This window comes from Stylophora pistillata, chromosome 13, assembly GCF_964205215.1.
Source record: "Stylophora pistillata chromosome 13, jaStyPist1.2, whole genome shotgun sequence".
In the NCBI taxonomy this organism is placed as follows: domain Eukaryota; kingdom Metazoa; phylum Cnidaria; class Anthozoa; order Scleractinia; family Pocilloporidae; genus Stylophora; species Stylophora pistillata.
Window position 1 is genome coordinate 3,980,843 of NC_142531.1, and position 24,158 is coordinate 4,005,000.

A 24,158-nucleotide genomic window follows, 5' to 3' on the forward strand; every position below is an offset into this window, starting at 1 on the left:
CGCAGGATTGCGTTGGGATCCCTGCAAAAACCCGGTCGGAATGTGGGGTAGGAATGACGTTGAGATGCCCGGGGGATCCTAGTTGCAATCTCGCCGGGGCAAGATCCCCGAGGCTTGGTTCCGACGGGAATACGTGCTAGTGCTCCAAATAAATCATCGGCCTTATCAATATTTTGTCAGACTCAGACTCAGACTTCGTCCAAATTTGAAATGCGTCAAAATCCAGGTCGTATTTTTAAAAACTTTGATTGTCGCACTTGTTTTGACGCACGATGTGCCAGGTACTAATCGGTTTCAAATGAAATCGTGGACTATAAGTTCGCCTTACTACCGTATTAAAACGTGCAACGAGTCGCGAGCGTTCCTGCAGGCTAATACACCCAGCCAACAAAGTCATAAAATTACCAACTCAATCCCATAGCCTTCCTCAGTGGAAAAACAACAGAACGAAAAGTCGCAAGCCACGGTAGTAAAATGACGGTAGGGTTTTAATAAAAGCCAGATCGATACCGGCGGTATTCCGTCAACTATAGGACTTCTTAACGCCGTTTGTTTAGCTTTCGAGCAGGCTCGATTTAGGGTTTCGCCTGACGGCCCCTTTTCTGAACGGCAACCGCTCATGAAAAAGTTATTGAAATCCCTGAACAGTCCATCGTGCCCTATTATTTGAGCGCTTATCGGTCAGGCCTAAGGTTACAATTAAGGTGATCGTACGATCTTGATGCAAACTAACTCAGTAACAAACCTTGATTATTGTGCTGTTTTTTTTTTTAGCTCCGCCAAATTGCTTTTGAATGCTTAGTATTAGGAAGTTGTGAAGCACAAACACTTGATTCTTCTTTTCTGTGCCAATAAACATACTCTCACATCTCTTCTTCATTCCGATTTTATGCAAATTTTGTCAGGAATCACATTTGGGAACTTACAAAAAAAAAAAAAGCATCAACACAACTTCACCGAGTCTGTGCCAGTTGGTTGGTCTGCCTGTGGATTTGACTGCCTTGTCGCTCCACACGAATCGTGGACAAATTTTTTCGATGTCACTCTTTTAGGTTACAGTGCGATCCAAAATTTAATTTTTCTACAGTGGTTTTGCCGCAGAGGTGTCTGATGTTTTACATCAACTCAGTTAGGTTTACCCTATCGATGGTGTCGCAGGAACGCTTAGGAAGTACTCAGTATAGGGGTTCCCTCAGATTGCAACTCGCCGAACGTTTGCCTCTATGGAGTTATTGATTCGCTTGTTTTTTGGCTTGGGACAACCTTTTTAAATGTCTTAAATCAACGTATTTATCGTTTTATAATCGTAACTCACCGAATTGAAAAGTATTCAGTATCTCGTAGAACCTTCAGTACTTTAAACAGTTGGCTGGCCAAAGAAATTGTGACGTACGTAGGCTGATGGTCAGTTATAATTTTCAGTAGGTCGACATCTGTTGACATAGATGAATTTAACGCCTTGGTCTCTGGGACATTTTTTGCTCAAAACTGAATATTTATGGCATATTGTTTCTGAAAACACCTACTATGCAAAATTTCGTGAATAAATTAATCTCGTGTCATGTCTGTTTGCACACGATACGAGCAAACAAAAGGTTAAAAGTACCTCTCTAATTTACTTTTACCTGGTGGATTGTCAAACAAGTTACCGTATAATCAAAGTAATAACCACTCCTCTGATACCTACAACCCAGTATTGTCTTTACCCAGATCTATGATCTGCCTCGGAATCACCCGTACTACGATAAGTGTAACATTTTCCTGCGCGAAAAACTGCGTTACTTTTACTTGGCGGGTTGTCGCACGAGCTAGCGTATAATCAGATTAATAACCACTTCTCTGATACCTACCATCCAGTTATGTCTTTAACCAAATCTATGATCTGCCCCTGAATCACCCATACCAAAATTAGTGTAACGTTTTCCTGCGCGAAAAACTGCGTAAAAAGTTTTGCGCACTGTGTCCAGCCGTTAGGGTCCTTGCGTGACACTCTCGAAAAACGATAAGTTGTTTTCGCTGTAAAAACAAATTGGTTAGTGAAACCGTAAGGAAAAAGATCGAGTACAGATGGCATTTCGGTTATACGATGTACGAATTGGAAAACAAAATGATGGTATTAGTCGTTGCAGAGGCCACTTTTCAGGCATTTCAGCTAGTCCCAATCAGTAACTTTAACAACAATTGTTTGTCACACATGTAATATCCACGATATCGATCTACACGTCTTTATCTTTTCGCTTACCGTAATAGCTGGGCTGATAAGCTCAATGCACTATTTGGACTCACTTTTTGAGCATTCCTAGGGGAGACTGGTTTTAAAATGTATCCCGTATCCTTATTAGGTTGCAACCATGGCCCCTACCACAGGTGTTTCCTTACAACTTTCAAAACATTCGGTTAAGTTCTGCACAATGGTCACTTTCCTTAGATTTAATTTTCTCTCTAATATTCCGTGGAGAATAGCTCTTAGGAAGTTTCCGGTATATTATGACTTTGATTAAATCTTCGAGAAAAGATGGGTGATCAGTTCTAATGAAAAAGAGAAAAGAAAGAAATTAATTAAAAACACAGTTAATTGCAAACACTTTCCGATGGCCAGTTCTTTTAACAACAGCCGCTTCAAAAATGCCGAAAAATTCGGCAGTCAGTTGAAGCTTTACTTTGAATCGACGTTCCGAACATGTTTCTTTCTAGCTTGAAAATGATTTTTAGGGGTAATTCACGGGCAGCCCGAAAGACATCATTGGGGCCAGTAACGCAACGTCGGTCGTCACGCTACAAATCCGTGACAAGCAGTAAAGAGGCTCACTAAGGATGACGGGACATCATTTATGGCACATGGACTCAGACAACAACATGCCGGGTGTCAACGGAGAAAGCAAGAAAGATGGCCTTGAAACTGAAGAAGAAAAGCGTGATCTCGGTTCAAAACCAAAGAAAATGGAAGAAAAAAGCTCCAAGACTCGAAAAACGTCGGAGGTTTCAGGATTAGATGCCGAACGACAGTGTTTAGTGCAACGGCCGTCCGATCAGCAATGGCGTATGTTCGAAATATTTTGCTGACTCACTTTCGTTCGTCCACGTAGATTCGATCTATTATTTGCAATTTTTTTCGCTTTTATTAATAGATCCTGCTGAAATTATACACATCAGACCGGTAGATGAGGGAAAATCGGAATATTACGTTCATTACCATGGATGTAAGTTGCTTTCTTTCGCTTTTCATTGATATAAATAAGGTTGTAAACTCTATCATTTTCAATAGGAAAGGCTCCTCGAATAAGCATCCAACATAGTTTAGATAAACGACGACCCTTATGTCCTTCTGATGTTTTTGCTGGGCGGTGGATTTGTTTTTCCTTCAAATGTGATTGATGTCAGCTTACTAATCGTATTGTGACGTGTTTATCCCCAGAATGTGACGTCGCTGGAAAAGTGACGCCATTAAAATCTGCTTGTTTTGTTTGAACTGGGGTTATTTATTAAGCTGTGGTACATAAAACTAATTGTACTTTCTCACAGAGAATTGGTTTTTCCATATGTTTGTGATCACAGGTTACATCAAAGGGGAATGAAATATCAAACCAAATTAATTTGTTTTCTTTCTTATATAGCTGTAACAATTGTAATTTGGATGGATTCTGTTTTTAATCTGTTATTTTCAAGTTTCTAAAAATTTCCAGAAAAACCTAAAATTTCATTTTCTATTAGCTAAGGTATTATTTTTGTGAAGGGAAGTGTTACTGCCAATTCGTGAATAACATTTTTAGCAAATTGCATCTAACTGTTCCATAGAAATATTTACACTAGTTACTGGTATACAGGATACAAAAAAGTGGTTTCTGTCATTAAGTCAACAGACGCCTGGATGAGTGGGTGCCTATGGAAAGAGTTGATCTTCAGCAGAAAGACGTCCACATGCATATTCCAATTGTAGAGGAGAAAGTTGACATTGAAGGTCCAGAAAGGAAACTGACAAGAAATCAGAAACGCAAACATGATGAAATAAATCATGTTCAGAAAGTAAGTTGGATGAAACTATTTTGATTTGAAATTCACAAAAGTTATCTGCTTAGTTGATGTACTTTAGATAAAGCATGTTTTTTCAAAAATGATTATTGTAAAGTTTGTCATTTTACATGGATTGATGTGGCATGAAAGTTACAATTCTTCTAAAATTATAATTCTTCTGAAAAGCTGATTATGAGGTAATTCACTTTTACATGATTCCAAATAATCAGAATCGCAAAGTTGTCTTTGTATCAGTACATGGGGAGTTTTATTTTGCGGTTGGAAGTCTACTGTGATTTGTAGGAGAAAATTTTTGTTGTTGGAGTTGGCTGAAAATTTTACCAGGAGTTCTGAGAATGTCAACTAGGCAACTATCATACCTTTTTGACTCAATAGAACGGACCAGTCATTAGGGTTCTTTTGCTAAATTCTATCAGATCTTAGATGAATACTTACCTGAGACAATAGGCAAAAATCAAAACTGTTAAAGGTTTTCACTACTGGGCTTAATCTTAAAAAGATGCTGTTCCCTTTTATATTATTAATTTTTTTCATCAGTTAGCCCTTTTTGCCCATTTTAATAATATATAGGTAAAATAAGTGTCCATAGGTATACAAGCACCTTCTCACTCTAAATTATTTCATTTTAGACTTATGCAGAAATGGATCCAACAACAGCAGCCCTGGAGAAAGAACATGAAGCTGTAAGTTTGTAATTATCTAAACACACTTTTGCCTGGCAGAGAGATCTTAGAATTTTCCACAGCACTTCAAAATTTGAATAATATCATTATAAATAGCTTTCAAGGATGTAGCAGAGGTTGTTAATACTTATGTTTTGTTTTCTTGATTCTCATGTCCACTAAAGATCACAAAGATAAAGTATGTGGACAAGATCCAGTTTGGCAAATATGAGATTGATGCCTGGTACTTTTCACCCTTCCCTGAGGAATACGGAAAGCAGAATAAACTGTGGGTTTGTGAATATTGCATCAAGTATATGAAGTTTGAGGAAACATACAAAAAGCACCTGGTGAGGATAAGAGTAAGCAGGGGACTTTGGCTAAATTACTTAATCAAGTACCATCATACAGGGGTTTCATTAATGTTTTCTGCAGGAGGGCAACTGGTTTTCACAGGCGGGCAAAACTCTTTGAACTGGACTTTTTTATAAGATAAACTTTCCTCCAGACCGTCAAATCAGTTGGGCAAAACCGTCCTCACAACCGGTCAATTTGCCTGGTGCCTGGCCCTTAATGAAACCCCTGATCATAAGAACCATCTGTTGGTAAAAACCACTTTTAAGAATTCGGGGGTTTCATTAAGGGCCAGGCACCGGCTAAATTGACTGGTTGTAAGGACGGTTTTCCCCACCTGGTTTAACAATCTGGAGGAAGGTTTTTCTTATAAAGAAGTTTAGTTTAAAAAGTTTCGCCCGCCTGTGAAAACCATTTACCCTCCTGCTGAAAACATTAATGAAACCCTTGAGAATTGGATGCCAACTCCTTCTTTGATGAGATGTAGAGATATTTCTTTGGATATATCAACAAAGTTGAAATGGTAAATTGGCCACCGTTGCAATTATAAAAGCTCACATTTCGAGCGTTAGCCCTTCGTTGGAGCGAATAGGGGAATTTTGGGTTGTGTGTGCTCTTAAAGGCAGGAAATAGAGCTACGTGATTGGTGGGAACATGGCAACGAGAAAAACACGAATAAATTAGTGGAATGAAGAGCGTTCGTTGATCCCTGTGATCAGACGCAGCCCCAAACAGTTTCTTTAGAAACTATCAGCCTTTATTCAGAGATATTTCTTGACAGCCTTGGTAACTTTGCAAGCTAGAAGCCATATCTTAAATATAATTACTTGTATAGGGAATAGCAGTGCCACTCTTAGTTCAGAAGCCAGTCTACTAATCTGTGTCATTTCTTGATATGTTTATTGTTTGAATTTAGAAACTGTTACAGTAACTTAGTATATGAGGAGAGTGCAAACAATTCAGTACATTGGTTGAAATGCATAATTTTTACAAGTCTTACAGTATTCCTATAGTGTTTTAACTTTTTTCATTCACTCTGGGATTTTCTAACCTTACATTAGGGAAGGTGTAGTATGCGACAGCCTCCTGGGAAAGAAATATATCGCAAAGGAACAATTTCAGTTTATGAAGTAGATGGGAAGGAAAATAAGGTGAAAATATCTGTGTACTGTTTCTCCACAGAGTATTTGTTGTGTCTTAAACAGATAATAATATCATTATATTACAGTGTATTTGTTGTTTAGGAGCCTGCTACTTAACAATTATTCGCCGAAGGGGAGGTGAATATCGTCGAATAATCCCGAGACGAAGTTGAGGGGATTATTCAACGATATTCACTGAACCTGAGGCGAATAATTGTTTTAGTATAATTTCGGAGCTGAACAACAGAGAAATGTCTAAATTCATAACATTTTAGTAACATTTATTAACATTTTATTTTAACATTTTATATAAACTGCGTGGAGCGGTTTATATAGCGTCATATAAGGAACCGCTCCAATCAGATTGCTGGAAACTCTTTGCTCAGCTCTGAAATTATACTAAAAAGCAATATTTTGTACATGCAGTTTTATTTTTTATTAAGCCACTTGATGAGTCATGACTTCAAGAACAGCTTGTGAAGGGTCTATGTATATGCATTTTGTTCCATGCATAAATCTTCTCTTACCAGTATTAGTTTCCTTATAGACTACTTTTACCCTTTAATCCTTGTGAGTGACCAAGACAGAATTTCTCCTGACAATATCATTACAATATCAAGCAGACAAGTGATGAGAATCAAGAAAAATATCAACAAGGGGATAATTAACTGATTCAGTACCAAATTCTCAGAGCTAACATCATAAGAATTGTATAGCGGAGAGAAAGGAGAATAACTAATGAGACCTCGGGAGTGAAAGGGTCAAGACGCATACAGACCAAACATACTTCTTCCACTACTTATAGGTAAAATTATCTACTTCATTTTTTCAGTTATATTGTCAGAACATTTGTCTCCTTGCAAAATTATTCCTGGATCACAAGACTCTGTACTTTGATGTGGAACCTTTCTTGTTTTACTTGCTAACTGAAGTGGACAGAGATGGTGCCCATCTAGTTGGATACTTCTCAAAGGTAAAGAAAGACTGCAAGTGCGTTATGAAGGCAGATTATCTCAGTGCATGATGAACTGAATCCTTGAGGCTGTAATTGCAGTTTCCTTGATGAAATTACCCAGAGTTAAAGAACATATCTTGCTGGCTTGCCAACATTTTGATTTGTTTTCCCCTCTTTAGGGTGCATTTCTCCGATAAAAATAAAAACAAGAAATTTTGCAATGCAACTGTCTGGTTGTTTTTATTCTTTTTCTTGGCTTACTGTGCCCTTTCATCTTCAGAGCACTTTTTACAACTGAGTGACAAAAACCTGAACTAGAGATTTTGCAACAGAACACTCTGCTTTCAGTCCACTTTCTCCTTTTTCTCCTCTTCAGTGTTTTATCAAAAAAGAGCTTAAAGTTGTGCACCATAATAGCCGGGCTATGTTTTGTCAGACAGTAGAGTAATCTAGCTTATTTTTGAAAGGAATTTTTTCCCTTCATCTCAGGAGAAAGAATCACCTGATGGAAACAATGTAGCATGCATACTGACTTTACCACCCTATCAGAGGAAAGGATATGGGAAATTCTTAATAGCCTTCAGTAAGTGCGCCTCACATCCACTTATTGTGGTTCTACTCTGTCCATAAATTATAATCTTAGTGGATTACTACATGAAAATTTTTATATGACATTTTTGTCAGGCTATGAATTGTCTAAAATTGAGCAGATGGTTGGATCACCTGAGAAGCCCTTGTCAGATCTGGGCAAGTTAAGTTATAGAAGCTACTGGTCTTGGATTCTACTGGACATTCTTCGAAACTTCAGAGGAACACTTTCCATTAAGGATCTCAGGTTTGTGTAGAGTTTGTAGCTAGTTTTCTGGACATCCTGGGACATATTGGAATGGGGAAGTGAAGGAGTTTTTGTAGTGGAAAGTTCACTCGCACCTAATGCGAAGGATTTTATGTTCTTTGGTAAGACAGTCACAGTTAACTTTGACAGTGCCTCTCTCCAGCCAGAAGTGTTGCGTGCTGGCGTGATTTGTTGTAGGGGAGCCCTGTACTTGTCTCGCTTCACATCGAAGAGAAGGAGTAGCAACTGCTAAGAGTGACCCGTGTCTAATTTCTCCATACAGTGTCGGCTTTAAATCAAATGTAAAGTTCATGAGAGTAAAGGAAATGATCACCAATTTAAGGTCTTGTTGGTCAAACAAATTCTCCCTGTCGGTATAAGAGGAAATGTAAAGAGAGTAGTGTGGAGAAAATGACTATCAGTGTTGGGGTGTAAAGGGTTAACAGAAGAGGTCGCGACATTGGGATGATCACGATGTTTGTTATCAGAGGCATTCGTTAATTAGCATTATCTCTCCGTCTTTATTTTCCGTAGCAACATGACAAGTATTACTCAGGAGGACATAATCAACACACTTCAGTCGTTGAATATGGTGAAATACTGGAAAGGTCAACACGTGATATGCGTTACGCCCAAACTTGTCGAGGAGCATGTCAAGAGTGCGCACTACCGCAAACCAGTACTGTCAGTGGACACGTCATGTCTGAGGTGGGCTCCGCCAGGGAAGAAAATCAAGAAGTTGAAACATTGAGCTGGTTTGACCAACAACAATATGTAGGAACAGGTCATAATAAGGTAGTTGTGGTCTGCATGGGAAGTCAGATAAGCTGGAAGAACGTTGAGGTTTGAAAATTTCCAGTAACTAGAGGGATTTTCTTGCTGGGGTAGTTTGTACAGACGCATAAGTTACCAGGTCCGAAAGTTGTGTGTGATTTTGGTCTTCAGTCGCGTGTTGGCTTCTGTGAGTTTTGTTCGGTACAACCTTCAAGGTTTCGCCGGAGAATAACTATCGACTTGAGATGTGGAACAAAAACATCTGCTATGACAAAAACCTGAAGCAGTTGAGGTTTGTTGTCGCGTGTCAGGGAAAATTTATGTTAATTAACAGGGAATACTTCTGTATTTGAAAAGTAAACGACCATGCAGGCCCAGTGTAGATTACGTGAGATGGTGAAGAAAAGTGAATAGTGTTGTTAAAGAATGAGTAGGTCGTGAACACCATGACATTTTATCGAAAACCGCTTTGAATGATAAAGAGTAAAGCATCATTTAGTTTTAATGGACTACGAGTGACCATCAGAGGTGATGTGTAAGCTCTGTTTTAATTTTGAAACTGCTTTTCTTGCAACACACCCGTCCACCCACAAGGAATGCACAACGGAATGTGAAATTTTTAACCATCTTGCTAGACCACTTGAAGAGCGTAGATGTTGTCGTCCTCGTTTAATATTTTTGTTTTCTGCCCAGTCGACTTAATTAACACACTTGAATACTCTGTATTTTATATTGGTGTATAAACCTGTATTAAAGTCAGTTACTTTTAAGTAGAGCTGCTTTTTTTGTCTCCTTTTTTCAACGGTGATAAGAGCCCTCCCTCGCGTCAATCCTCGTGCGCCAAGGCAATCCGTCCCAGTTTACGCTCTTCGCGTTCCGCTCTTGACGGACTTATTTGCAACATCATAAGCAAGGCTTATGTGTGCACTGGGGTCTATTGAAATCTGTCAGCAGCTTTGGAACGATTTATTGGCGTTTGTATTCTCCATTCTTAGTCATTTTACAACACAGCTGGAGTACGTCATTGTGTTTTAAAAATATGACGAAATTTACTTCTCAATAAAGCAAATTACCATGATTGTTTTGTAAAATCTGACCAATAGCCTTCTCCATTCCCAAAATATAATATAAGAATTGGCAAAGTTTACAAGTAAGAGCGAATGACAGGAGTAAGGGAATGTGTGACGTCATGAGAGCATTGTTGCAGTTAGCAATGGCTGGAATTATATGTTTTCGTTTGAGACATTCCGCATCAGTGACCATACGATCCAAGCATCACTTTCTGCGTGCGAAAAAGCACAGATGTGAAGGAAATGTGAAATGGGCGTGTGTTTGAAATATACTTTGTGTACATTTACAACAGTTGTTTTGGTAAGTGCGCGAAAGTTTATGAAATCACAACTACCTGCATGCAAATTTTTCAAACGTATTCGTTTCGCGACAGCGCTGTATACACACGAAGGGAAAAGCTAACTCTATTTCATGAACTGATCTCACAGTTGCTTATTGATTTAATATGTACCAGTAGTCAAGAATAATGTGCAGAATCTGTCAATTATGCCATGCAAATTTTAATTAATTGCAAAGGAGATCTGTCGAAATCTGACTGAGTTATTTGTCCGTCGCATGACGGCTTTCAATACAGCCATGAAATAGATTTGTTAAAGTTTCCTTTAAGTCTCTACTTCGTTTGAGGTTAAGACTTATAGTAAAAGACAACGATCAAATTATTTAAAAGTTTTAGTTGGGGTTTTCCGCGAGGAAGATACACGAAGAAAAAAAAACTATTAAAAAGTACTTTCAAAACAGAGAAACTTAATTTCATTTTGTCGTGAAACAATGAGTATTTGTTTTAGCACCTTGAGAGAGTTCCGGCTGACATACTTATAGTATGAGCTATTTTAAAATCCATTCCAGAGCTACTTTGCATGATTGAGGCATTTTGCCCTTGGCCGCCTCCAGCAGAGTGACACCCTTTATCTCTTCGACCTGGTTTGAATTACAAACAAAAATCGTCCAAGCGTTACCTAAGTGAGGTCTGGCAGCACTTCATTAGCCGAGATTTCATGGCCGAAATATTAGGAGTTCAGTAATGATATCGCTATTATTACAGCACTATGGTTTTGCGAAATAACATCGTTTTTACGGATGTTGACACAGACACCTTTCTAGACTAGGTCATTTCGATTTGAGGTAGTATTGCTACCTTAACAACATAAAGGAATTATGGTTCACATGGATAATTGTTCAGTTTGTGTGCGCTGGAGTGTCTTCGCCATGAACTGCCTGGTTTGGGTAAGTTTTGGTAAATGTGGCAAATCTTAGTTTCTCTACCAGTGACGCAAACCTCGCACAGGTAATCCTTCAACTTCGCGCAGACAGTATTGTATACGGTTCGTAGTTGCCAAGTGCACACAGCTAGACTCTCTGGCCAACGAAGCCTCACAGATCACGATTTCAAACCTGTATCGTTTTCCACAAAACCTTTCTATCGCTTCATTTCATCGTACGTTAGTGTTAAAAGACTTTCAAAGATCATTTTTATGTCAGTAAAATCTCGTCTAGAGAAAGCGATTTTACATCGCCGTCGTGATTGTTTGTGGTAATCTGATCATGAAAGATAAACCCACGGGTTTATTTCAAATCATTTTGAAGTTAGCGCACGAGGAAAAATCACGGATTTTTATATTAATGTCGATATTTCTATACGCAGCATGTTTTAAATGAACAACTCTCGGCTGGATTTCGAAGTTCCGACGTCAGAAAATTGTAATTTCTCGAAGCGTTCTGTACTCAATGGCTGATTTTACCCATACCGTTGATGGGATTGTAAAATCTACGGATTTCGTGGTCAAATAATTTTCTTGTAGATTCGATTGGGTTTCCGCGTAGTGCTCAATTTTTAAGCAAGATTTCCCACAAGCTTCGTCTAAACTGGCAAAATATCACTTTTGATATGCTTTGATAGACGTGACTCCGTTCAATTCAACTTTGCTTGCACTCTATGGACCTTAACTCAAGCAAGGAATAGAGTCGATTAATTGTACTGGCTTCAATTTTGCTGGATAAACTGGTTTGATAAAAACATAGTTTCAATCTGATCTTCCTTGATTCTCAAACAGATTTCATTTCAGAAATTCTGTCGCCTGAGGAGCATATCTGAACACAATCCCTAGTCTATTAAAACAAAACAAAAACAAAAAATACCATTTACGCTAACAAATTAAGGAAGTTTGACTGCGTGATCTTTAAATTTATTCCATTAAATTTTAAACCAGCCCATCTTGAATCCTTTTTTTTTTCAATTACTATCCCCATAGTATTTCTAAAACTGGCTTTTAGGGTATACAATGTAAAATCTTAAAGAGTTGGAATGGAAGCTCTGTCATTTTGACTCGCGCATTAAATACAAAAGCGCATCAAATAAAAAATCGTCAAAGCCGTCTTAATCATCAAATTCAAAATTGGAACAGTCAGTAGCTATTTAGTTGACGTAGAAAAGCAATCAAAGTGATATGACTGTATAGGGTCGTAAGGCAAACTTTGTCCGGGGTCATTTCTGTGCAAAGGTAAAGAGACGAAAGAATGTCGCTAGTTTAATTAAGTCTAAAGGTTCCCTTTCTCATTTGGAATCTTCAATCATCCCCCTTTGCGGGAGTAATTAAGCTTTGGAGTTGCAGTCGCCGAGAAAAAAAAAAAAAAATGTCAAGTTGGAGTATTTGAAAGACAGTTGCAACGTACGTACCTCAAGCTGGATCTACAAGGAAATGGTTGTTATACGAAATAGAAAAAAAAAATTACAAAAAAAAATTGGTCGCCTCGCTTCTGTCGTTTGTTTCTTTTTCTTTTGTGTGGCTTTTGGAAAAGAGGAGCAATTAAAAACTACGACACTACGAAACATTCGAAACAAAGGGAATACAACTTCAAGTGATCGATGTTAGTTACGTTTTGAGACTTAGATCCTTGAGTTTTTTCTCTTTTCAGTTGCTTATACAAACATTTTCTCCATACAAATCCCCACACCTCTATTATCAGTAAAAACAATGTTGCGCTTGGGCATTTAGTGGTTGTAGATGATAGAGATGTCAAGTCAATAAGCGAGTACACGACAGGAACTGTGATGGCCCAAAGCAGGCCTTCGAACCGACAGCCCTTAGCAACACAAATCGTTACTTCGCTCACCTATGCCTGAATTTCGCATAGCCGTTATGAGAACCTCTGATCACTGATGAAATATTTCCTATTTTAATGTAAAAAAGTCGGTGGATACAGAAAAGATGATATTCTTTAGGCTAGCGGGAAACATCTCTGGACTTTTTCCGTTCAGAATCCTGTTTTGCCCTAACCTAACACATAAGAGTAACTAGCCATGATCTGATGCTACTCACACTATCAGGGGCGCAGCGTGAAACTTTGAAGGTGTACGCACAGCGCGGAAATTGGGAGCCCCGAAGGTGCCCCAAACTAGGGGGGGGGGTCTGGGGGGTATGCTCCCCCAGAAAATTGTGAAATTTCGGTTCTCGAAATTGTCATTTCCAACTATTTCCCCTGAACTTTTTTAGAAATAAACGCGACAAAAAATTGCAGTAGTTAGTTGCTTATTTTACCCATCTGTAGAGTTTTAAAGCTAAAAGGGTGTTGGCTTCCTAAAATAACTAGAGAATTAACAAGTCAAGGAAGCCAAATAACGTCTCATGTCGTTTATGGATTGATGAAAAGGTACTGGAAAACAAACACACACGCCAATATAATTCAAAATTTAAAAATTGGTCCTATTTCATGGTAACTGTGGCAAATGCTATAAGGGAATAAAAAATTCTTTTTTCCAGATTTCAGCTGTACGCACGGGCGTACTTGCGTATATGGACGCTAAGCCTCTGATTATCACGACTGAAACACACAGTAAGGTCATTAAATAAAGAAGCCCCTGGTTGTTAAACAAATTCTCCTCGTCTTCATCATAGGAAATGTTCAGGGAATACTATGGAGAATATGTACACTGATGTTAGTCAGGAGTGGAATAAACCCCCAAAACAACACCGCTCTCTCCAATACCCTACCCTCCATCCAGCCTCGCACTTTTTTTTACGTGTACCATTTCCCGACAATCTTTTACACGGCTTCTTACATATAGTTCTTTCCAAGCGTACCATTTTCCGACACTCTTTTGCCCGGCTTCTTACAAATAGTTCTTTTTACGTGTACCATTTTCCGACAATCTTTTGCCCGGCTTCTTACACATAGTTCTTTTTACGTGTACCATTTTCCGACACTCTTTTGCCCGGCTTCTTACACATATTTTTTTTTACGTGTACCATTTTCCGACACTTTTGGCTGGCTTCTTACACATATTTTGCCGCCACCGGTCAATGCCAATCAATGTATTCATGCGACACGTCTAACTCTCTCAACAGCTTGGAGGCTCTGTGATGCTTGGCCTTGGAATATGGATCACAACACAAGACACGGAGTATAAACACCTGGCTGGAAATCTGGTGCGTTTTTTTTGTATTCCTTTTTACAGTTATCGGAGAAAATTCAAGTTAAGATGTACTTACGTACATTAATTATTAAGTAGGCTAGGCCCAGGAAAAGGATGTTTTATGCGAAGACTGGTACCTTAGACTCTGATCGTGATCAGAACCTGCCTAAGCCTGGTGGGGGAAGGCAGAGTTAATGGTGAAGGGGGAAGGAAGGAGAGATTTGTTGACACAAGTCCTCATGGACTCAGGTAGCATGAAAAATGAAGAAAAGATACTTCCTTGGCATTTATCACATTTGTGGGATAGAGACCCAGCTCTGTAATACATGATTTGGCCATTGATCCCCTTTTCAAGGACCCATGGCATACCTATGGGCCTGTTAAAGCTTAGGGTAGAAATGATATCACATCTTCTTGAGAGTTCAGTTCTCAAAAGGGGCAAGGAAGAGTGCAATTAGCAGCATGGAAGGGCTGGATATGTTGTTTTTCTGGACTATATTAATCAATGCACGAGATTCAACAACACATGGATAATACCGCTTAGAAAAACAGGATTTCTCTCCACACGGCAGATAAAATATTTAAAAATTTAAAAAAAATACATAAGTGAAAAACTTAGTTATTTTATAGTAAGAACACTATTGTTATTTCTATCTTAACAGTACGTAACTATTGGCTATATTGTGCTGTCATCGTTTGTATTTATCATTGGTATGTACTCATTCTTACTGAATGTAAATTTAACCCTTTAGGGGATGATCTTGCATATTTTTGTGTAGCTTGCTTGACAAGAGTATTTGTTAAACCCCAAAAGGATTCTGATCCTCACTCAAGTTTTCCTTCAATTAGAGGTAGACAGTACAGTTAATTTCCTGGTGTGATCCTCACCTAAACATCGACCAGTGTTTTGCCCTAAATGTAGAGACCAAAAGAAATGTAACATGCCTCATCTCCCTTAAAGAGAGGGGAAGTAAATCCTCCCTAATCTTCCTATCACCGGAAATTTCTCTCATTGGAAATGTCCTTTTCACCTATCAAAGGAAAGGTGGGTTTATTGAGGCTATTTAAGAAATTAAGCATACTCTGAAGAACTGAATTTCCCCCAAAATTACACAGTAAGTGACCTCAATCCCAATTTCTGGGCTCGTTTGTGTGAAGGTGCTTTCCTTAAGTTCAGTGGAGAAAAATATCACTTTTATAACTTCATTTTATCAGCATGTTTGCTCATTTTTTTACATCAGGGTTTGTTGGATCATGTGGAATTCTTCTAATGAAAGACAACCTACTTAAAATGGTAAATATCAAAGTTAATGCATATCAAGAAGCATTACAAAACTCAAGTTTGCATCATAATAACTTAACATGCTACCATTTACAACTCCCAAAAGATAGTTTCCAGCTAGACTGTTGGTTCTGGTGTAAAATTGACACTCAAAGTTAAAGTAAAACATAAGAATATAATCTTTAACATTTCCTGATGTGCAGTTCGCCATTTGTTAAAACACAGTAATGGTGGAGCAAAAGGTAACTCCCTTTCATTTCAATGCTTTTCTTTTCACTTATTTTTTAGTACTTTGCATTGATGTTCGTATTACTGCTGGCTGAACTTGGTGTAGCTATTTATCTCTACATAGAAAAAGACAAGGTGTGTGAAACTGCATGAATACCTTGAATGTTATGATAATTTTAATTATAATCCATCAAATATTTTTGCATATCATGAGACCAAATATCCCCATGCTAAAGCTGTGAGATATTGAAGTATGATTTTATCCCAAGTGATATTTCCAAATTTTCAATCCTTACATCCAACACAAAAAGCTCTGTTCACATCTTGGAACAGATAATGTTGGTGGACAAATATTTGTGCATATTTTTGCACTAAATGGAAGCTATTCTTTAGATATAAAATGTCACAACTCCTTTAATTCACATAACAATGACTATTCAAATTGCATTCACCCATTTCATAAGGATCACAAAGTCATTATTCAGTGAACAATTAAATAGAGATCACTGACCCATGCAGAAATAGACATCAACTACAGATTTTAATTATGCGGTTGTTACCGATCAAAGGAAGGCAATCTAACAATGACAGCCCCTTAACCGAGAGACTAGCATCAAATTTCTCCATACAGCATCATTATTGATTCAAACATCAAGGTCATGACAATTGAGGAAGTGACTGTAAACCAGACAGGCTTTTGACTGTTACCCAAACTCAGTACCACAGGAAATTTAAGATGAACAGTATGGAAAATATGCATACTGATATTAGGATGTACAATACTAACTTTTGAACTTTTATTTTATCTTACTTGTTTAAGATACCAGACCATATTGCTACAAACTGGAACAAAACAACTGATGAAGCTAGAATCAATATTCAGAAAGAGGTGAATATGCAGTTCAATTTACTGTTATTCAACATTGAAAGGTAATGAATTATTTGGGTGTAAGATATATAACACTCTACTTTCTAACCACGAAGGTATTATTTATTCTTTGAGCATGTACACCTTAACCCTTTGAACATGACTAGCATATAATTTCCTGTACAATTTCATCCCTGAGTCACACATCATGGTTAAATAGAATAAAGGAAAGGATCACCAACCAAGAAGCTCTTGATTGTTAAACAAATTCTCCTTGTCAGCACCTCAGGAAATGTATGAAGCACAGCATGGAGAGAATACAAACTGATGAGAGGGTGTAAAGGGTTGATAATCTAGTTCAGAATCTATTCTTCTTGCTCATTTCATTTACTTTTTTCAAATTCAAGTTTGAATGCTGTGGTCTAAAGCCACAAAACCTCAACCATAAGTCAAGTTCAGACAAATCCTGTTTTGTCGACAATGATCCAGAAAAGGGCAGATTGGAGGTAAACTGAACATTCTGTTGCTCCTTTAGAAAATTTTACCCTTGTCAGTAATTCCAACCCTCCATTATGGCTTCCCCTGTAAAGAAAGCTTAGAAGAATGTTCTCACTGTTTTTTTCAGAACCATCCTTTACCATTCTCTTGGGGTATCTTGGGCTTTTATTACCTTCACTACAAATTCAGGGCAGTATCCCCCCTCCCCCCCCCCATGGGTTGTTTGTTATCTCAAAATGCAAGAAGTGACATTATAGAGGCCTTGGTTTTAAGATTTTGGAGGGGGAATTCATTCAGACCTCCTCCTCCCTGGCTCATGCCTTTGGCATTTGTGGTCACAGTTTTGCTGCACTAATTAAAACCTCCCTTTTTTTGTACTTTGAAGAATCAGAATATCCCTATTGTATAGGCTGCCCTAACAACATTGAGAAGTTGAACTTTATTCTTTGGTTTCAAAAGATTAAATTATTTCTGTCAGGATTCAGTTTTTTCAATTCCCAACTGCTTTTTTACAATAATAATTATTTCCTTATCATTGTTGTCAAATCTTTCCAGGACTGTTACACACATCTCATGGATTGGACTAAGAAGAACCACATTATCTTAGCAACATGTTCAGTTATTGTTGCTGTTATGCAGGTACTTAGGAAAACATTAGCGAAAGATCAATTTAAGTATAAAATAAGGAACTATGGCAACAAATTTAACAAACTCAAGTTAAGAAAATGAGCCAAGTAATTAGTAAGCAAAGAAACTGTTAAAATTTTCAGCTTGATAAGTACAAAAATTATTAGGTTTTTAAATATTTCGAGTAAACATAACCCTTTCAACCCAAAAAGAGACAATTGCCTCACTTCTCCTTACAGTAAACACTGCTGCATCATTCACTGAGATCATAAGACTAACAGAAATGATCAGCAACTAGAGAAGTTCTTAATTGTTAAACAAATTCTTCTTGTCAGCACCCTAGGAAATGTATTAAGAACAATTTGGAGAAGATGCACACTGATGTTAATGCGTAAAGGGTTGACTGTTTTATATTCATTGAAATCATTTTTAGATGTTGATATTGGGAGGAACCTGTCGACTGATTGCACAAATTGAGTCTGGTGACAGAATGGTCACGCAAACAAGAGTAGTACCTCTCAATATCCAACCAATAGATGTGAGGCAAATGCAAATGCAGCATTGGAACCCTGGCCCTATCAATGCCCAACCAATGGCTGTCAGACAAATACAAATGCAGCAGTGGAACCCTGGCACCATACCACAGCCAGCCAGAGCTGAAGCTGAGGAAGTAAGACAAAGCAACACTGCTACTCCTTTGTCTGAAGATTCTGAAGATGGACCTCTAAGAAGCACAATTACAAGAAAGAAATGGGCAAAAATCCACCCAAAATATAACCCTGTTTTTAGCTTACTCGACTAGATGTTCTAATTGAACAAAATTATTATTTTTGTGTGATAAAAAAGTTTAAGTTTTGGTATACTGTCATGTGGGGCTGGAGAGTTCTTAATAAATAACTGTAAATAGCCTGTCATAGAAGATTTAATGAACAAGTGCGAGGGGAAATTATATTATTTAAGCACTTGAACAGGCATTGGGAACATTACAGGGAAAGTTTAATGTATATACTGTGAGTTTGTTAGTGTGTATAGTGAACAGATTCATATTCTGTGTCATGCCAACCTATTTAACTGTTTGATCCCTGTGGGTGACTAGCATCTAATTTCTGCTTTTAATATCACCTCTGAATGAAACATTAAGGTCTCGGTTAGCTCAATGGATAGAGTGCTGGACTGATGTGCGGGAGGTCGAGGGTTTGAGCCCCGGCCGGACCAACACTCAAGGTCTTAAAATAATTGAGAAGAATATGCTGCCTTTCTATAACATCAAGAAATGGTTTAGATATTCTAGTCTTCTCGGATAGGGACGAATAAATGGAGGTCCCATCTCCTGCAGGGTTAGGGGTAGGAGATGTTAATTTCCCATGTATGAGATTACTGTGTGATGGATGTCCTCCCCTGGGGTGGGATGGGTGGGTTGTTGTCTTGCATTTCATACACGAGCCTCTGGCTCGGGCAATATGGGTAACTATGCCCCACATAAAGACATTAAACTTTGATTACGATTTTACTATTACTATTACTATGAGAATCAAGGATATGATTCCCAACTAAAGAAGCTCTCGACTGTTAAACAATTCTACTTGTCAGCACCTTAGGAAAAGTCTTTAGAATATGCATATTGTGGGGAGAATATACCTATTCATGTTAAGAGTGAGCCAGTGTACGTGAGTGATTCAGTGAGGAAGGGAGAGAAAGTTATACCAATATATCTGTCCCCAGGCTGGTTTATGCACTGTTTACATGACTTATATTAAATAATCAAAGTTCATTTCTCTAAATTTCCCTGCAGCCACACTGAGCCATAGCATATAGTACATATGACTTACAAAAGAATTTCCAGTTCATATCATTTTTCTAAAGAAGTGGCTTAAGTAAGTAGCAAGTGTGTAGAGCAAGTATTTAAAAAGCACCACCTTCAGCACAGGTGATTGTGAGCAATATATTGTGTATATTGTGGTGCTAAAAGCAAACAAGTGATGCACTAGGATTATTTTATGTACAACATATAAATCCTTTACAAAGTGTGTGCTCTTATAAAGAGACTAAAATTAAAGAGAATTCCATAGGGGAATAAAAATAATAAACACTGTTTGATAAACTACATGGTGTATTATTTGTATGTAAGGTATAATTTTGTAGAAAATATGAATAGGTGTGAGCGTCAGCTCTAACAGAAGTTTAAAAAAGTAGCAAACAGAACAAGCTAGAATGCTGGTATATATGCTGGTAAGCTAGAATGCTGGTATGCAATGTTTATGGAATCCGATGTGTTCAATAAACATATACCACTGGTCACCTGACGGGTGAAAAACAAACAAACCCCAGCTTGGATGAATCGCAACATCATTGGGCAAATTTGTGTCAGAGACACTGAAATTTAAAGCATGTGCCAAACACAGTGCACTGGCAAGAACAATGTATAAAAGGGCCCGGAATCATGTTGTCAAATTAATCACCAATGCAAAGTCCAACTATTTCAAAGAAAAGATTGTAGAAAATAAAGACAACACAAAAAATCTGTGGAAACTGTTAAAACATTCAGCACCAACCAAACCCACCTCAAAAGTACCCAACATTATTTTAATTAATGGTAAATACGTTATTGATCCAGTGAAGATAGCAGACACATTTAATGAATACTTTGATAAATGCAACAACAGTGCCACCCGATCAAGAAAACTTGGCAACCTCACAATCTGAGCCTGATGTCCTCTCACAGGACTTTGTTAACAGCCATATGCCACCCTCATCACAAGATAAATTTTGTATCCCACCTATTACCAAGGAAATTGTTGAAGTGAACCTAAGAAAGATTCCTTCAAACAAGGCAACAGGTACGTCTAGATGGCACCAGTGTCCATGTGCTGAAAGCTCTACCAGTAATATCCTCAAGCCTTGTGCTTATTTATAATCATGCTAGCATCAGTAATGGCATTTTTCCTGCTGCCTTTAAAAAAAATAGCCGAAGTATTACCACTCCACAAGAGAGACTAAACACAAGAGAGGGGCAATTTACAGTCCCATATCTGTTCTACTTATACTCTCTAAACCGCTAGAAAGACACATGGCTTCTGCCTACTTACAGCATCTAACTTCGAACAATCTAGTATATAGTAACCAGTTGCTTACCGCCCATATCACTCATGTGAAACTGCTCTGCTTAATATTTCCGACAACTGGTCGAAAGCTATGGACAACAGTGAATTTGTTGGTGCTGTCTTTTTAGACCTGAGTAAGGCCTTCGATTTAGTCAACCATGCAATCTTACTTGCAAAACTTGATAAACATCACACTGGTACAAATGCAATGAACTGGTTCAGATCATATTTAACAGGTCGCACACAAGTTGTATCTGTCTCTGGTGTGTTATTCAGCCTTTCATATCCTGATGTAGGTGTACCACAAGGTTCCATCTTAGGACCACTTTTGTTTTCTATCTATATGAATGATCTACCCCTCTTGTTAAAGAACACTGAAGTTGACATTTATGCTGACGACACAATGATCTGGTTGAGCGGAACTAGCTGTACAGATATTCAAAATACTCTGAATGATTGTCTAGACAAGGCCAACAGTTGGTTTAAACTGAACCAGATGATACCAGATGATACCAAACACAAAGAAGACCAAACACCTGCTAATTGGTTCTTTACAAAAGCTAAACCACAGCAATGAGACCACAATGGAAATTCATATTGATGGCATCAGGCTGGGAGAGGCAGCAGGAGAGAGGCTGCTTGGAGTCATCATTGACCAAAATCTTTCCTGGAACTTACATCTTGACCATTTGATTAAAAAATTGAACTCTAGAATTTGTCTTCTTAAAAGAGCTAAAGCTTATTTAACCTTGGCTTGCAGAAAAATGTCATATACTGCTCTCATCAAGCCAATTCTAGAGCACTGTTGCATGGTCTGGGGTAATTGTACCGTTGAAAATCTCCAGAGTTTCAAGACTACAGAAACGATGTGCTAGGCTAATTTTGGACACCGATACTCATGAAAACTCTGTCAAGCTTTTTAACAAACTAGATTGGCTGCCTAGATGATATTAATGTATTAGGAAGCTTTATATGCTTCAAAAATAAATCAAGGACATTGCCCCACTTATTTTAATAAATACATTGAATATATAAGCAATACCTATAATTATAACAAGAGATCAGTTTCCAATAACAATATAACAACTACACCAGCAGTTTGTAAAAGGAACTTTGGCCTCAGAATGTTTCACTCAAGCACTTGTTATTTGTGGAACACTCTTAATCCAAAACTTAGGTCACTCTCTCATACAAATTTTAAAAATTACTTATTTAAACTTTACCGTAATAAGAATTCCTTTATTGATCATTTTAAGATTTGTAAAACCTTCTAGTTTTATTAGTAGTTAATTAATTAATTCATTATATTAGTTGTTCATTATATAGATTTAGTTGGTAGATTATTCTGATGATTAATTAATTAATTTAATCAATACGATTTATTACTCTTAATTGTAGGAGGGCCATTATGAAAACTACGGGGTGACCAGTAATCAATGTGTTTTTACCCTCGTTAAATAAAGTTTTCTTCTTCTTCTTCCTTCCTATTCACTAAGTTAACAACAAAAACAAATAATTCATCACTGTCTGTATTTACCACTACCTGTGCGATTTTGAGATTGTTCTGCCAGTCTGAATTAGTAAAGACATATTTTAGTAATTCTGCAAGAAGATCAGAGCAGTAGTATCAAATCTAGTTCTCTTTTAAACTTATTACGACAAAAAAGCACCACACCACGAAATGTGCCAATAAAATTAAATAGAACAAATCTTGACTATAATTTTTTTTCTTCTCATTCTACAGTATTATACAGAATAGCACTACATTCAAAGACAAAATAATTTGTAAATTTATTTAGTCATAATTAGCCTAATTCTGGCAATACCAGAAACAGTAAAATACATATCAGTTCACATAATGAAAATGATATACTGCAATGTCAACTGTAGAGCATGTTGCGTAAGAATGATACTTCAGGCAAATATTGTCTGACTCCAGGGTAATACTGCACCTGTGTTTATCGTGAACAAAAGTGATATTGATTGTGTGAGGAGCTCTGGCTTAACTAATTGGAAAGACTATAATGGCACCTGAACAAGAAAAAGAAAATTATACTTCCAGGGTTCGACACTAATGGTAGCCCACTTGCCACAGACTAGTAGAAATTCAGTGGTTTTCAGTTTCCACTGGCCAATTTGGCCGGTAAAAGAACTGAAATTGTCGTAGCATCTAAGATGTCACCAGCCACTTGGCTAGTAAGTTGGAAAGTTAGTGTCGAGCCCTGACTTCCGTTTACACAGACACATTCATGTTGTGATCCAGTACAAGTTCAATTTTTCATTCATTTTAAACCTTTGACCACTAAGAGTTACTAGCATCTAATTTCTCCTTAAAATGTCACCTCAGAATCCTACATTAAGATCATGAGAATAAAGGAAATGATCACAAACTAAAGAATCTCTTGATTGTTAAACAATTTCTCCTTGTCAGCACCCTTGGAAATGCATAAAGAAGAGTATGGAGAATATGCATACTGAGATTAGAGTGTAAAGGGTTCAAGGGAGGGACGATATGCACCCATGTATTTGCAACACTAGATTGTAATTTTGAAATTCCAGGGCTCGACACTAACTTTTCAACTTACTAGCCAAGTGGCTAGTGACATGTTTTTAGATGTTAAGGGAATTTCAGTCTGTTTACTAGCCAAACTGGCTGGTGGAAATTGAAAACCACTAGCCAAAACTGAATTTCTACTAGTCTGTGGCTAGTGGGCTACTGTTAGTGTTGAGCCCTGAATTCTGAGTAAAAGATGGAGAAACAAGCCAGGAATACCTTGAACAATTGGGAAAGGGGGGGGGGGGAGGCAGTAAGATTTCAGTCTTTGCAGCAAAGGTTTTGTTGTATGTTTTGGGGTTAAATAGGATGTGGGCAAGGGAAAATTATATTAAAATGAAAGAAATCAAAACTAGCAAGAAGCTGACAGAGGACAAGGATAACTATATGTTATATTCACCTGATTAAACCATCTTGAAAGGTTAATAAATTGTTCCTTCTCCTGGATACTGAGCTCCAGCATAAGAGGATGAAGTGCATAATATAACATGATATCAGCTAGTGTTAATTGACAGCCCACCAGATATACTGTCTTAGACAGAGATTTATCCAAATACTAAGGAGAAAATGATCAAATCAGATTTTAACAGTTGATTCTTGAGTGTAAATTTTTTTCAATCAAAAACCATTCACAAGTGAGACTTGAGTTTCAAAGCAAAAGATACAACTAATAAATAACATAAATTAATTGATGTATACAATTGAGAATGGAAACATGCAAAGTTTTGAGAGAAGATAGATAACGAATTGGTTGATTAAAAGTA

The 24,158-nt window shown here is 37.6% G+C and overlaps 3 protein-coding genes across 6 annotated transcripts in view; 2 read left to right on the forward strand and 1 right to left on the reverse strand.

Annotated features, from left to right (window-relative positions):
- Window positions 1-2,819: 2,819 nt before the first annotated feature.
- Window positions 2,820-9,529, forward strand: LOC111336586 (histone acetyltransferase KAT8). Of its 2 annotated transcripts, none has more exons than XM_022942714.2 (10): window positions 2,820-3,040; window positions 3,129-3,200; window positions 3,854-4,023; window positions 4,662-4,715; window positions 4,880-5,056; window positions 6,110-6,199; window positions 7,023-7,163; window positions 7,635-7,728; window positions 7,830-7,980; window positions 8,515-9,529. In XM_022942714.2, the coding sequence occupies exons 1-10, from the start codon at window positions 2,839-2,841 to the stop codon at window positions 8,729-8,731; spliced, it is 1,368 nt and encodes a 455-aa protein (XP_022798449.2). In that variant the 5' UTR covers window positions 2,820-2,838; the 3' UTR covers window positions 8,732-9,529. The 2 variants fall into 2 exon arrangements, with proteins under 2 accessions (XP_022798449.2, XP_022798450.2); XM_022942715.2 differs by having other exon boundaries at window positions 2,821-3,040; window positions 4,880-5,044.
- A 440-nt stretch (window positions 9,530-9,969) lies between these two features.
- Window positions 9,970-19,843, forward strand: LOC111336590 (leukocyte surface antigen CD53). Of its 2 annotated transcripts, none has more exons than XM_022942720.2 (9): window positions 9,970-10,125; window positions 14,169-14,249; window positions 14,899-14,947; window positions 15,478-15,530; window positions 15,807-15,881; window positions 16,567-16,635; window positions 17,022-17,120; window positions 17,668-17,751; window positions 18,173-19,843. In XM_022942720.2, exons 1-9 carry the CDS (start codon window positions 10,075-10,077, stop codon window positions 18,539-18,541), a joined length of 930 nt encoding a protein of 309 aa, XP_022798455.1. In that variant the 5' UTR covers window positions 9,970-10,074; the 3' UTR covers window positions 18,542-19,843. The 2 variants fall into 2 exon arrangements, with proteins under 2 accessions (XP_022798455.1, XP_022798453.1); XM_022942718.2 differs by lacking the exon at window positions 9,970-10,125 and adding an exon at window positions 10,721-11,049.
- Window positions 19,844-22,606: 2,763 nt separating this feature from the next.
- The window catches only part of LOC111336583 (eukaryotic translation elongation factor 1 epsilon-1), a 5,219-nt gene continuing 3,667 nt past the window's right edge, over window positions 22,607-24,158 (reverse strand). For both annotated transcript variants that reach the window (XM_022942707.2, XM_022942708.2), the window contains 2 exons: window positions 23,795-23,950; window positions 22,607-22,792 (listed from right to left, as the gene is read on the reverse strand). In XM_022942707.2, the coding sequence (XP_022798442.1) occupies window positions 22,721-22,792; window positions 23,795-23,950 (228 nt within the window). In that variant the 3' untranslated portion in view covers window positions 22,607-22,720. The remainder of the gene's footprint in view (window positions 22,793-23,794; window positions 23,951-24,158) is intronic.

Bases quoted from the DNA above. Each gene is read 5' to 3' on its own strand.
- LOC111336586 (XM_022942714.2), top strand. From the start codon at position 2,839: ATGGACTCAGACAACAACATGCCGGGTGTCAACGGAGAAAGCAAGAAA. The intron at 5,057-6,109 runs GTAAGCAGGGGA...ACCTTACATTAG, and splicing joins AGCACCTGGTGAGGATAAGA to GGAAGGTGTAGTATGCGACA. The intron at 7,164-7,634 runs GTAAAGAAAGAC...CCTTCATCTCAG, and splicing joins TAGTTGGATACTTCTCAAAG to GAGAAAGAATCACCTGATGG.
- LOC111336590 (XM_022942718.2), top strand. From the start codon at position 10,981: ATGGTTCACATGGATAATTGTTCAGTTTGTGTGCGCTGGAGTGTCTTC. The intron at 15,531-15,806 runs GTAAATATCAAA...CTTATTTTTTAG, and splicing joins AAGACAACCTACTTAAAATG to TACTTTGCATTGATGTTCGT. The intron at 15,882-16,566 runs GTGTGTGAAACT...TACTTGTTTAAG, and splicing joins TCTACATAGAAAAAGACAAG to ATACCAGACCATATTGCTAC.